The following is a 14643-nucleotide window of genomic DNA, read 5'->3' as shown; positions in this document are numbered from 1 at the left end:
AGATTCTAATTGGCGGGGACGGGGAGGATGAATGGGCGGAGTGATGGAACGAGCAGAGAGGTTTAATCGGCGGGAGAGTTCAGGGGAGGTAGGAAGAGAGAGAGAGAATGTTGAGTAAGAATGAATATAAGAGAGCTGGTGGGGGTGGGATGTATCATGTATTGAAGGGAAGAGGCCTTGTGAAGGGAAAGGGGCGTGGTGAAGGTGGAAGGGGCGTGGTGAAGTCGAAGAGAAGGGGTGTGTTGAAGGGAAGGGGCGTGGTGAAGGGGAAGGGACGTGGTGAAGTTGAATGGGAGGGGCGTGGTGAAGGGGAAGAGGCGTGGTGTAGTTGAAGAGAAGGGTGTGTTTAAGGGAAAGGGTGTGGTGTAGTTGAAGAGAAGGGTGTGTTTAAGGGAAGGGGCGTGGTGAAGTTGAAGAGAATGGGCGTGGTGAAGAGGAAGGGGTGTGGTGAAGTCGAAGAGAATGGGCGTGGTGAAGGGAAAGGGGCGTGGTGAAGGGGAAGGGGCGTGGTGAAGGGGCGTGGTGAAGTGGAAGGGGCGTGGTGAAGTTGAAGAGAAGGTGTGTGTTTAAGGGAAGGGGCGGGCTAAATAGGATAGGAGAGTCAGTCAGCATGAAGAAGGTGGGGATTTGGGGAATAGTAAGGAGGCGGGCACAGCGTTTGGATCAGGAAGCTGCAATCATTCGGCGAGTTTCGGTGGCGACTCGGGAAGGTTTCTTGCAGTGAGATGGCGTCCGGTCGGAGGGTGATCACATTCGTCACAGGAAACGACAACAAGTTGAAGGAGGTGATTGCATCATTTATGTTGAGTTCAGTACATGACGTCATGCATTGCACGTGCCGTGAAATCGTCCACTTTCATTGTCATTGTGATGGTGCAAACTCGGGTTCGTGGGGTTCGATGCCTGAATCGCCGCTTCTTTAAAAACATCGAACTTGAATGGGAAATTCTCATCAAGCATTGCGCGGGGAAATCAATTGCAATTGAATCGAATGGACAATTGAATCGAGTGCAATTAATAATTATTGTTTGTAGTTTGAGACTTCCAAGTGCTTTAACCGGTCCGGCTTTTGCTATAGTTGGAATGGTGATGCCATCAAACATCCACCAACTAGATGGACAAGATGGACAGCGAGTCGAGCTGTTGATGGTTTTACTCCTACTGTGGTTTCTTCTCAAAACGAAATGGTTCAATTGAGAAAAGGGAGCAAAAAGTGTCCATTACAGCAAAGTAAACGAGAACGGCACTTGGTGGAGAGCACACCTCACCAGGCTGAGCAGGTTACCATTTGTATCCCACTGATAGATCAGATCTGGATTCGAACCTGAACCAAAACCTCATCGACTTGTTCTTGTCACTTACCCAACTTATCCACCAAGTTTCATCCGAATTCGTCCAAAACTATTTTAGATATCCTGCTATATATCGTTTTTGGTCCTGTCTCTCAATCGTGAAAACTCACTTTAAATTTTTTACTAAAAATTTTCAGATCCAGTTGCGGATCCGCTCCACCAAATTTCGTCCGAATCCGTCGACATCTTTTTGAGATGTCATGTTCACAGACAGACGGACAGACAGACAGGAAAACATAACCTCCATCCACCTTCGGTGGCAGAGGTATTAATTAGGTGTGTGTGTGTGTGTGTGTGTGTGTGTGTGTGTGTGTGTGTGTGTGTGTGTGTGTGTGTGTGTGTGTGTGTGTGTGTGTGTGTGTGTGTGTGTCCGTGTGTCCGTCCGTCCGTCCTGAAGCATAACATAGAGTGCTCATGTGATGACAGCTTCGTGCAACTGATTGTTTCAAATGGTTCAGGTTAAGACTGTGTGCTCTGTGTATTACGTGTGGTGTGTTTCAGGCAATGCAGATCCTGGGGGATAAGTTCCCATACCAGCTCATTGCCAGGAAAATTGACTGTAAGTAGACTTCAATATCTCCTAAAAACAATACTGTGTGTGTGTGTGTGTGTGTGTGTGTGTGTGTGTGTGTGTGTGTGTCCGTGTGTGTGTGTGTGTCCGTGTGTCCGAGTCCGACATCCTCGTAATCCCACAATCACTCTTACTTGAAAGAGTCACTTAGTCACAATTGAAGCACCTAGTCACAATCACTCTTACCCCCACCTTCATCAATTGCAAAATACATAATTTGCACAAAGAAGACAGACAGCTTAATATGGTTAGTTAGTTATCTCTGCTTCGTTTAATGATGCATCTAAACACACCTTTTGGTATTGTTTGGCAACTACTTTTGCAGAACTTCACAGTTGTCTGGGTTCCATGGCTATGTACTCGGCTTAAGTAGACCACAGCATCCCCTGGCATGCTGCCTGTACAAGGTTTATTGGGAAAGCCAGCTGCATGGCTTTCCTGCAGTGCTGCTTTAAAGGCCGTCCTTTAGCTCGAGTTGCAGCCCGTTATAGCAACTCATCCCCAGAGGTAACAAAGACCGGCAATTAAATATCTTCAAACAGATCTCCTACTGCAGATTGTTAAACTAACTTTGAGTAAATTACGAATGCATTTTGAGGTATTGCTTTCTATGCAATTCCAAAGGTGTTGCTTTATTTTTGGGTTTTTGTCCTGAAGTTTTTGCTGCAATTTTGGTTTGCATTTGAAGGAAAATTGGATCGATGAATAATTTAGTTTTTTTGCAATGTTATTATAATCCCATACTCTCTACCATTTGAGGCCTTGCTTGCAAAAAGCAGGAACCGGCGGAAATTCCACGTAATGTGAAACATGACATCAAATCCTCAACTCCTTCCCAAAGCCTCAACCACCCTCTCCAAACTCTGTCCCGTCTCTGCCCCCCAACCCGACTCTCCTCCCCCCTCCATGTAACTCGTCAACCCTCCTCTCTCCCTTATAGTCTATCACCTACACCCTTTAATACCATAGCAGATTACCCACCCTATGGGCAATGTTGTTCCAGGCGTGCAACACATTCTTCTGCCATTCCCTTTATTTGGGTGGTGTATAGGCAACAGACCGCTGCCTTGAGCGTTCCCAAAAATAAAAGTAACCCGGGTTACTTGCAGAAAGCAAATACATTCGCACTGGCATATATAATACATTGTGGTTATATAGCTTTGATAATTATTCCAATTGCACCCTTCTCGACAACCCCTAAGGAAGAAAATGGCAAAAAAAAAAAAAAAAATCTTTAGAGGCCATTTTTCCCGCAAAGCGGGAAACCGTGGTTGTTGTTGTTGTTTTTGTTGGTCCCCTTTTTGAAGCAATGTTTTACGGCCGGATGCCCTTCCTGCCGCCAACCCTGTTTGTCGCCTTTTACGACAAACAGGGAATTACCAGTGAACTGGTACTCAATTAGCCGACCTCGGAAGGATGAACAGGCTGAGTCAACCCCCCTGGCGTTAATTCAGCGATCGACTGGGATTCGAACCCAGGATCCATAGGTATCCTAAGCTGGCATCTTAGCCGCTAGGCCAACACCAGGGATACCAAGGTGGATACCCCAACACCAAGGAAGAAAATGGATGGGTGGAATTTTTTTTCTTCCCAAAACTTGATTGAATCAAACAAAACTTAAGAAAACACACCATCAGGGTGTCCTGAGTAATCCCTGAAAGGTTCAGCTTCCTAGGTGAAATCCTCTTGGAGGAGTAGATGAAATGTACAACATACAACATCCATACTGTATAGTATTCAATTTTTATATTACTTGAGCAGTAAAAATGAAAATTTTAATCCATCAAGTGAGTGAAAAATTACAAATTTAAAAGCACCGCATTGACCTTAAAAGCGACCGGTGGTGTTGACATCTCTGGCAGCCAATCTGAGTGCATCTACTCTCAACCAATTGTTCTGCTCTGTGTGCCGACATTGGTAATTGTGTCTAAATCCTTGAGAATTATGATATGCCGAAAGTGTAAAGAAAAAGTATCAGTTGAGAGCTGAAATTGAAAGGGTTAAGGCAGATGGAATAGGGTGTTGGTGCCACCACTGTTGTGTGCCAATTTGGTTTAAGGGAGTTGTCTGCAAGGACAATTGTTGAGAACAAAGAAAAAATTGAAGCACCTAGTCAGTTTACGACACCTGTAGGTGCGGAAACATTAACGAGATTGAGGAGCAGTTTAATGGAGAAGACGGAGAGACTTTCATCCACTTGGATTGAGGATATGAATCTGCATGCTATGCCTTAAACTAGGCAGTAATTATGGCTACGGTGCTGAGTTTATGTAATGAAGTAAAAGAGCAGGAAGGCGAGGGATCTACCAAGGAGACGGTCAGTCGAGGGTGTTTCGATCTATATAAACGTTGCAGCAATTTGCATAACTGGGGAATTTGCAATTGCGGACGAGCAGGCATCACCTGAATTGCCATTTAAGTGGTTCAGACCCTTGTGGAAGCTTACCCTCCCCAGCTATGTTTTAAAATGTGGATGAAATGGGATTTTAGGTGCGATCCTGTCCCCAGACCTTCTCGTGTACCCACGCATCTACGGAGTAAAGACAGTTGAAGGGCAAAATGGGTGTGCTGGGTGTGCTCCAAGACAGCTCATTGGTAGTAAATCATCCGTAAATGTACAAAATTTACATATTTTTTTATAACTAATTACTAATATTTATTTGTTTGGTGTTCAATAATGATTTCAGGTTATTACAGTTAATATTGTTATGAATTTGGGGTAAAGGGGAATATCTAGATTTAGGTAGATCTGCATAGGTAGGTGTCCGGCTGTCATGATAGGGAACCTCACCTGTAATTTCTGTGTTTAGGCGGTTTGTCGGGGTAAGTGTATACCTGTGATCATACGAGGATGATCCGGTGATGAATAGTTGTAGGGACTAAGATAATTCCCCTGTGTGTCAGACCTGGTGATCATACCTGTGTCCCTTATGGCAATGCACTCTTGTAGACATTAGATAGGCCCTTAGTGCACACATTAATTAAATCCCCCTCACCCCCTTGCAATGACTGACCATAAGAACTGACCAGAAAAACCAACGGGCAGCGGCTGCGCAGTACGCCACCCTGGCGACAAACATCGTGCAAGGCAGGCAATAGCCACACTCAGGACACCAACGCGGTGAGAAGATTCAGGAAGGTAAAGGAGCGACATACTGATTGGCCACCAGCTGATGAGACCACGGCCAATCAGTGCGGAAGGCGCAAAACCACTACCTAGAAGCGGGTTGCTGATTGAAGGACAAGCGCCGGTGACGTCAGAAGGCGCAAAAGACCACCAAGAAATGACGCACTGGTTGGGGGAGATAGAGAGTGACGTCAGAAGACGATCGATAAAACCACTGGCAAGCCGACATTTTGCCCTTCTCGTTCCTGGTTCCCTCCTGCCCGGAGCTCTTCCCTTTGCCTCTCTTCCCTTGGCCTCATGCTCTGGACTGGCACTTTGGACTTTTGACCTGTTCTTGCCTTTGGACTTTGGTGGGGAGACCAGCGCCGACGATTATCCTCCCCTGTTGTTCATGCTCCTGGTGCCTGCATGCTGCGCTGTGTGGGTGGGACAGACCGTGCAGCGAGCGGTGTTCGCGCCAACGCCCGAGCGGTTCGCGCCAACCGGAGCGCGGTCGGACGGCTGCGCTTGGAGCTGACCATCCCGGACAACTCCTGACGGCCACATCCATACAGATAAGCCCACACAATCCACAACAAGACGAGACATTTATTTTATTAGCCTTCCATTTGTCTCGTATCTGAAGTCTGTGCGGGGACGTCCCAATTTAGGGTTTAGTTTTTATTGTCGCGTTCCATTGTTTTCGGTTCCGTTAATTAATATTTATTGTTGTACATAATCCCGTGTTCGTGTGAAGGTAATAATTTGCAGGGAGAATACATCGTCGGGGCCAAAAAGGTAAGCCGCGGCATTTTTCCCCAATATCCCGGCTCGTGTATTGGTCCGCCATCAATTGGATTGAATAAACGCCTCCATTAAAGCTTGTTTTGGCCATCCGTGATTCCTGGTCTTGACCGAGGGGCAATTGTGCGACAATATTGTTACGTTTATGGGGGTAGGCAATCAAATACCTTGGTCCAGGTAGATTGTATAGATTACCATGCTCTGAATGTCGTGTAAGAAAACCTTGATGTAAATAAGTCAGCTCCTTGCGTTCGGTGTAAGTGTATATTTGTCTTCATGTGAGGGGTGGAGCTATGCTAATTAGTTAGGGCATAAGGCAACTTTCCCTGTATGTAATTGCCTCTGTGGTTTTCCCATTGTTCCTTATGACACTCGCAACACCAGCCATGCACTCAGCACCTATAATAAAAACCACATAACAAGCGACCGGATCCGGACATTCAAACACTACCACTGACGCCACTGGCCGAGTCATTGCCGGGGACGGCCGGAGGGACCGTGGGGCCCCGCCCAGGGGGGTGATGATTGGTCAGGGCGATGGACTCCTGCAATGGCGCTCACTGATTGGAGCGCGCATGGACATCATCATGGAACGTTCTAGCACCAGGGACAAAAAGGACACGTCCCGCCATTTTCCTTCTCTTGGCTCTGGGTTTTCATAGCGTGCAGTCGCATGTCTTGCTTGGTCCTGGCTTCCATCACGTACAGTTGCACTTCTCTCTCTGTCTTGGGCGGCCGTATTCCTGGCTCATATGCGATCGTGAAGAAGAAGAGTCCATCTCGTTTTTCTCCTCTCTCTCCTGGTCTGGGCTTCGTCGTGAGCAGACGTATTTCCCTCTCTCTGTTCCGGGCTGCGAGTAAAAGCGGATGCATCCTTCTCTCTGATCCCGGTGGTGCTGGCTTCATGACGGCTGTGTGCCATGGTGTGGGCGCCTGAGAGACCTCTGTGCTTTGTTGAGCGGACGGCGAGGAAGGAGCGAGGGCCTGTTTGCTTCACGTTTGGCGGCTGGCGGGTGAATGGACTTGGCGCCAATGCATGTTTTCCCGCGCAGGTACGCAGGACTTGGGACGACCCGACCCCCGGATGGCCACGGACGCCAGGCGGAGTAACAGGCAAATGCACCACATACGTTTTATTACTTTCGTTATTTTCCCCTTGTGTTGTAATTGTGTTTGATGGAGGATCCTCAATGTATAAATTTTAGTACTGCACATTTCTTGTTCCCTGGCATTTATTTTTATTAAACCATTGTTTATTGAATTTTAATTCTTTGTCTTGTCCGTTTATTTGTTGTGGGAATCGGATAACCCTGTGCTGCATCCGTCCAGGTAAGCTCGCTGCCCTCCACTACACCCTCGCGCATGCAAAATAACACCGCCATAGTTGAGTGAACCTCAATGTATTGAACCTCAAAAGTGAACCTCAACTGGCTTAATCGGGCTATAATGGCTTAATCGGGCTATAATGGCTTAATCAGGCTAAAATGGCGACCACATAACACATAACACCCCTGGTGTTGGGCTATTATGCCGGGTTGGGCATAACTAGATGCTATTCATAGAATACTGTTATGTTTGTGGGAATGTCAATCATTTAGGAGTCGTGTTGTTTTGGGGATCCCTGGTGTTGGGCTAGTGGCTAGGGTGCCGGCTTAGGATCCTAGGATCCTGGGTTCGAATCCCGGTCGATCGCTGAATTAACGCCAGGAGGGTTGACTCAGCCTGAAACCAATCCTTCCGAGGTCGGCTAATTGAGTACCAGTTCACTGGTAATTCCCTGTTTGTCGTTAAAGGCAGCAAAAAGGGTTGGCGTCAGGAAGGGCATCCGGCCGTAAAACATTGCTTCAAAAAGGGGACCAAAAAAAAACAACAACAACCACGGTTCCCGAAAAAGGCCAACCCCCGCTTTGCGGGGAAAAATGGCCTCTAAATGTGGTTATTTTTTATATATATAGTTGAGTGAACATCTCAGAGTTGAAGCTTGGTTGGCCATCCGTCACCAGGGGTGTTAATCCCGGGGACACGTTGAAGGAGCTGCGCTCCAACGCGAGTCGAAAGAATTGACGCGACCAAAGACGGAATTCGTCCGAGTTGCTTTATTGAAACAAAACAGCTTAGGTATTCTGAAAAGCCCGTTTATCGGGCAGCAATATATATACACATTTATGCCCGGGCGTTTGCCCGGGAAAACCGAGACCGGGCATGCCCGGGTGTCAAGGGCGAGTCCTGGAAAGGCGAGTCTGGACATGCCCGGGCGGCCTGGCAAGTCGAGGCTGGGCATGCCCGAGCGCTCTGGGCGAGCCCTGGAAAGGCGAGAGCTGGCATGCCCGGGAAAGACGAGACCGGGCGTGCCCGGGAGGTTCGGGCGTGCCCGGGAACAGCGAGTCCGGGCATGCCCAGGAGAGGCGTGTCTGGGACCATCCGGACGAGCCCGGCATGGCGATCGCGCCCTGGCCGCGTCCTGGCAGGTGCAAGGCGATTGTGTACATTCAGCGGGAACCGCTACAACGTCAATGTATATCATTGTCATGGCCGGAAATAGTGCATCTGGTCCACGTATCCTCATTAACACTGCTTTATGTTTCCGTTCTGCATGAATTGTTATCTATCAGGAACCTATCCTTCATGCAAACCGGGGTATTACTATAGTTTAATTCGCGCTAAAGCCAGGTCATGAAGTGCAGGGTATTATTGTACATACTTTCACTCCATTATACTGCATATAGATTTATAATACCTCCCTGACTATTTTATTTCCTCTGCATGGGTTGTAATAAAAACGTATCTTGCTTTCATGATAGACGATGGCATTGTTCAGTCTTCGAATGTACATTTAACTCTCCCTTTCTTCGGATGGTGTATAGACAACAGACCACAACCTAAAATAAATAAATAAAACTGGGGTTACGTACATATTGTGCATATATAATAGCCGGCGAAGCCGGTGTTGTGAATGAATGTGTACGTATTATGTTGAAAAGCCAGATTTTGCTGGATCCCTTGAGAATTTTGAAGCTTTGACGCACCAAATCGCTCAATGGAGGCCGCCATCTTGCGGATGCGGAAGTATGCATAACAAATTGAAAAAAGTTCAATAGGAGTTTGTTTCACCCGTCTTTTTTTGATTCACAATCTTATGCACCTCTAATTTGTAATTAAAATACTTTAAGACCAACCTCGGCCCGCACGGGCCTGGTTATCTTTAACGAAAATCGTCACGAAACACCGGAACCAATGAGATTCGAGCATTTGAAAAAATATTTCAAAAACCAAATCACTCAATGGAGGCCGCAATCTTCCGGATGCGGAAGTATGCATAAAAAAATTGCGAAAAAGTTCAATAGGAGTTTGTTTCACCCGTCTTTGTTTGATTCACAATCCTATGCACCTCTAATTTGTAATTAAAATACTTTAAGACCAACCTCGTTCCCCAGGCCCTGGTTGTCTTCAACGAAAATCGTCACCAAACACCAGAACCAATGAGATTCGAGCATTTGAAAAAATATTTCAAAAAAGCTTATTACCGCGTTTCGGAGGGTGAAAACGGCGTCAAATATTCTAAAATAGACGAATAATTATTTTTTAGAAATATCGCGGCCATAGGGGATAGTTTTTCATGGCCGGAAATATCCGAAATTGAGACGGAATTCACCGAATTAATCAAGAAGAAAATTTAATAAATGTTAAACTCATCCAGAATGCAAATGGTGTCATTTTGAACTAGGTACGGTACCTACTACACCTACCTACTACCAACTACCTAACCTACTGATGCCAGAGTGATGGGTAAAATAGTGGCAAGAGGCTTTGGCTTCGCCGGCTTATTGCGGCTTTGCAGTCGGGTACTAGTTCATCGTGGTTATATAGCTGAGATGGATATCAATAGCACTTACCCTTCGGCTGAGGCCTGAGGCCTATACATACAGTGGCTTGCATAAAATAAAATCATGGACGTATGATTTTCCTGGTTACAATTGTGGGCGGAGTCATCCCAGCTGTCCAGACAATTGGTTTTGACTGTAAGGCATCATACTCACGCAGATAGCTTCATTACGTTTTTAATATACAAGATAAAAGTGTTGGTATGTAATTGTGGATCAAATTAACATTTTTATGTGCATTTTCATGGCTCCTTCACTGTTGTGGTACCAGGACCCAATGTCTCATGGATCACGATTAATAGGAAGTCTGCTGCACACCATCTTGTCTGTGGTCCATGCCAGCAAATTTGGAGAGGCAGCCGGGACGATTGAACGATGAGAAGGACAAGCTCTTCCAGCTTTGTGTAAGCTAACAAGGCGGATGCAATGTATCTACAAGTGGAATTAGACCGGTCAGGTGCTGTCATGCTGGATTTTCACTTTTTGCAGAATTTTAATCCATCCAATTGTGTGCAGCACTCAGATGTGTGTTTGCTTCATTACTGAGAGTGTGGCTGTGCCACTGCCAGTGCCTCCCTTGAATTAGGGTAGGAATTTGGAATTGGCCAGGGTGCTGACGATAAATAGCCCTTTCTTAGCGAAAGGCACTACAGTATCCTTAAAGTCCACAATAGCCAATAGAACACCCAGTTTAACGTCCATCGGAGGGATGGCACACACGTATTGATGCCACGCCCTGCATACGACCGAAACACAAGGGTGACGGTTTATAGCTGGGCTGAGATTCAAACCCAGGCTGGACTGCTCAAAGGTGTGTGCATAACTCTGAATGCTGAATTTCAAGGAAATATTCGGATCTATTTTTTACAATAATCTTAAAGATCAGCTTCTGCATTGTCCTGTTTATGATGGATCAGTAGGTTTGTATCAGTGATATTGCCATGCCCTCATTAATGATGCAACTGAAAGCTGGACGTGACAAAAAATGACTAAAATTATAAAGTACATCTCCAAGACCGTGCCATAGCACATCGCCCACCTAAGGTGGGCTGACACGAGTAGTTCCGCCCAGAGGGTGGGATGCCTACTAGTGTACATAATGAGTTTGGAGCAGTAAGACTTGTCAGTACACTTCATACAGCTGTGATGGATGTTCAAAAGGTTGGCGAGATGCAACCACACGTCGTTTCAGAGGGATAAGCATCTTTGACCATTTCGGTGTCTTTTGGGTCTTAAGGGTTGTAGTGAAATCGTATCCGTACTGAACCCGGGTGGGGATGCTCGCTGCTCGCTGTCATTGTTGTCCCCACTAGGGGCGTGACTATAAGACCCGTTGCTGTGTCAGTGCTCCGAGACTTCTCCCTTGTGACATGTTACATCGGTAGCCTCGTTAATGGTACGCCTTTATAGAATATCTAGCTTGCTTGCATTGACTGATATGAATGGCTTTATGAGATGTCGCATCGTATGCTTATTGTGTATTTCTACTTACAGGAATGATCTGATGATCTAAATGCAATTAAACCAAACCGTTGGACTAAAGTTGTGCGGACCTGAATGGTTTTCCACAACACTTAATTGCATTTAAGATCTGCTGACATGGCTGGCAACAAGACGTTGACGGTGTCCATTTTCAGCGCCGACCCACAAGCCACGGACGGAGGCTTGCAACTCAAGCACTGGCTCCGACAACTGGAGCATCTCTTTGATGAGCCTGAGACCGCTCCGACGCCTGCCGCAAAGCTGGCAATATTACACTCAAAAATCGACTACCGGGTCTACCACGCGGTCGCTCAATGCACGACGTATGATCTTACCATCGCGGAGCTCAAGCGGCTTTATATAAAAGAAAAAAGCCCTGTGTATGCGCGTTATTTGCTGCAGACGCGGCGGCAGCAGCCCAACGAGCCTATGGATCATTACGCCCAGGAGCTCCGGCAGCTCATGCTGGACAGCGCCAAGGAGCCACGGACTCCCGAGCAGGCTAAAGATGATCGACTTTTAGATGCCTTCATAGCAGGGGTCTCCTCCCAGGAACTACGTCTCAAACTCTTGGAGAAGACCGACCTGACCTTCGCTACGGCGGTTGAGCAAGCGACGGTGTATACCGAAGCGCGGATGCAATCGAACGCCTATGATCGCACGCGCCTTTTGGCGGGCACCTCACTACACGCCCGGCCGGAGAGTACCACTGACGAGGACGTGGATCCGCCTGCTGAACTCCGGGAGGCTCCGGAGGATGACCCTACCCTGACAGCTGCCGTTACGACCAGCAGACCCAAGGCCTTGCGCGGGGCCGCATGTTTTTTTTTGTGGAGGGCCTCGTCATGCCCGAGTCGTGTGTCCGGCACGTGACGCTATTTGCCATTTGTGCTCGCTAAAGGGACATTACGCGAAAGTGTGCAAGAAATCGGCACGCGGCTCGCGGCCCTTCGACTCGCGCAGCCGCGGTCGCGCAGGCGCGGCAACCTTGAACGGGCTTGTAGCAGAACCCACGAGCCCAGCGCCTTACCCGACTTCGAAGGGGAGGGCCCCTCTCCGCGGCCCGCTGGGCGCGCAGACAACCTTGACTGGCGCCACCGGACAGCCACCAACGTCTCATTCTCCATCGGGGACAAAGGCCGCGTCCTTGGCCAAACCTCGAGCCACGCAAGGGAAGAAACAGCTTTCGAATACTACGGAAGCCTTTTGTCAAAGCGACCAAACGAAAAAGGCGATTTCGAATACTACTACGGAAGCCTTTTGTCAAAGCGACCAAACGAAAAAGGCGATTTCGAATACTACGGAAGCCTTTTGTCAAAGCGACCAAACGGAAAAGGCGATTTCGGCTACAACGGAAGCCTTTATCTGCCAGGAGTGTCAAAAGGCGATGCCAAATACTACGGAGGCCTTTTCTCGTCGGATTTTGAATCGCGAAACACCGGAATGCTGGGGAAAGCCCTCTGATGACGATAATGGATTCCCCATGGTCAACGCAGACACCGGCCACGATCGCAAAACTGCTGCTGGTGTAGGATCCACCCGCGAGGCTGGTCCGACCCATTCGGGGGGCTCGGTCCCGCTCCCAGCTGCCTCGTCTGGCCTGGCTCAAGCCCTTATTCCCCTTATGGTTGAGGGCCATTGTGTTCAGGCCTTGGTGGACACCGGATCTACGGATAGTTTTATCGACCAGCGACTTGTGCTCAGGCATGGATGGCGGATCGGGCGGTCTACGAGACGGATCTTCATGGCTTCCCAGGGACTCCGGCTTAGCACAAAAGGGGAATGCCGATTGAAACTAGTGCTAAAGGGACGGGTTTTCCCTGATGTACACCTTATGGTTTTACCCGCTTTATGTGCTGATATTCTGCTAGGACACGATTTTCTTAAGCTGCATGGACGTCTGGTAATGGAGTTCGGTGGGCCTGACACTCTTGTTGTGGGGGCGGACGACGCGCTAACGGTGTGCGCCCTAGCGCAAATGGACGTCCGTCCGCTTTCACTGTTCCCCAATCTAACCTCCGACTGTACCCCTGTCGCGGTAAAATCGAGACGCTACTCTCGCGCGGACATGCAATTCATTGCGGACGAAACGACTCAGCTCTTGAAAGACGGCATCATAGAACCTAGTAGGTCGCCGTGGCGTGCCCAGGTCTTAGTGGTGCGCAGTGAGGCCCATCGCAAACGCATGGTGATCGACTATTCCCAAACGATTAACCGCTTTACACAGCTGGATGCCTACCCCCTTCCGGGGATGGACGCGCTAGTGCAACAGGTGTCCCAGTATTCGGTCTATAGTACTCTCGATCTCCGTAGTGCGTACCACCAGATCCCTATCTCTAGGGCGGATCGTATCTATACCGCTTTCGAGTCGGGGCAGCGGTTGTACCAATTCACACGATTGCCCTTTGGGGTGACGAACGGGGTCGCTTGTTTCCAGAGGGCCATGGATGACCTCGTTGCGCGGGAGCACTTAACCGATGTTTTCGTCTACCTCGATAACCTTACGGTTTGTGGATATGACCAAGGGCACCATGACGCTAATCTGAAGCGCTTCCTTGAGGTCGCGCAACGGTATCACTTAACTATGAACGAGGATAAGTGCCGATACTCCCTACGCACCATAGATCTTCTGGGGTACACCGTGACCCATGGCTCTGTCTCTCCGGATAAGGAACGTCTGCGACCTTTGCTCGACATGGCCCCTCCCTGCGATCGGGCGTCCCTGAAACGCGCCCTTGGGCTGTTCGCCCATTACTCCAAATGGGTGCAAAATTTCTCCGCGAAACTTCGCCCCCTTGTGGCCTGCGACACTTTTCCCCTGAGTACGGCCGCATTGACGGCCTTTGAAGGTCTTAAGACCGACATCGCCCGAGCCGCCGTAGCAACCATCGACGAGAGCGGCTCGTTCGTCCTCGAAAGTGACGCCTTGGATCAGGCCATCGCGGCGACCCTCTCCCAAGGGGGACGTCCCGTGGCTTTCTTTTCACGGACTCTTACCTCCGCTGAGCGGCGGCACTCGTCCGTTGAAAAGGAAGCGTATGCGATCGTCGAGTCTATTCGGCGATGGCGCCCGTACCTACTCGGGCGGAGCTTCCAAATCATCACGGACCAGCAAAGCGTTGCGTTCATGTACGACACCTTACACGCCCAGCGCATTAAGAACGAGAAAATCACTCGCTGGCGTATCGAACTCGCCGACTTCTGTTACACCATCAAATATCGCCCAGGGAAGGATAACCAGGCCGCCGATGCCTTATCGCGCCCCACTACATGTGCTGGTATCACCTCGTTGGAGGGCCTACGGGTGCTGCATGCTACTGCGGGCCATCCCGGCGTAACGCGTTTCGCTCATTTCGTGCGGAGTGGGAATCTCCCTTACTCGATTGACGATATCCGCCGTATCTGTCGCGACTGCGCTATCTGCGCGGAAATCAAACCGCGTTTCTA

The 14643-nt window shown here is 48.7% G+C and overlaps 1 protein-coding gene across 1 annotated transcript in view; it reads left to right on the top strand.

The window, feature by feature from the left end:
* Positions 1–430: 430 nt before the first annotated feature.
* The window catches only part of ITPA (inosine triphosphatase), a 34591-nt gene continuing 20378 nt past the window's right edge, over positions 431–14643 (top strand). The window contains exons 1-2 of the mRNA XM_068125269.2: positions 431–785; positions 1854–1911. Coding sequence (XP_067981370.1) covers positions 726–785; positions 1854–1911 — 118 coding nt within the window. The 5' untranslated portion in view covers positions 431–725. The remainder of the gene's footprint in view (positions 786–1853; positions 1912–14643) is intronic.

Source organism: Myxine glutinosa, chromosome 8, assembly GCF_964187855.1.
Source record: "Myxine glutinosa chromosome 8, kmMyxGlut1.1, whole genome shotgun sequence".
NCBI lineage: Eukaryota > Metazoa > Chordata > Myxini > Myxiniformes > Myxinidae > Myxine > Myxine glutinosa.
Note: the sequence above shows the minus strand (reverse complement) of the source record. Positions and strands in the feature narration are given on the sequence as shown.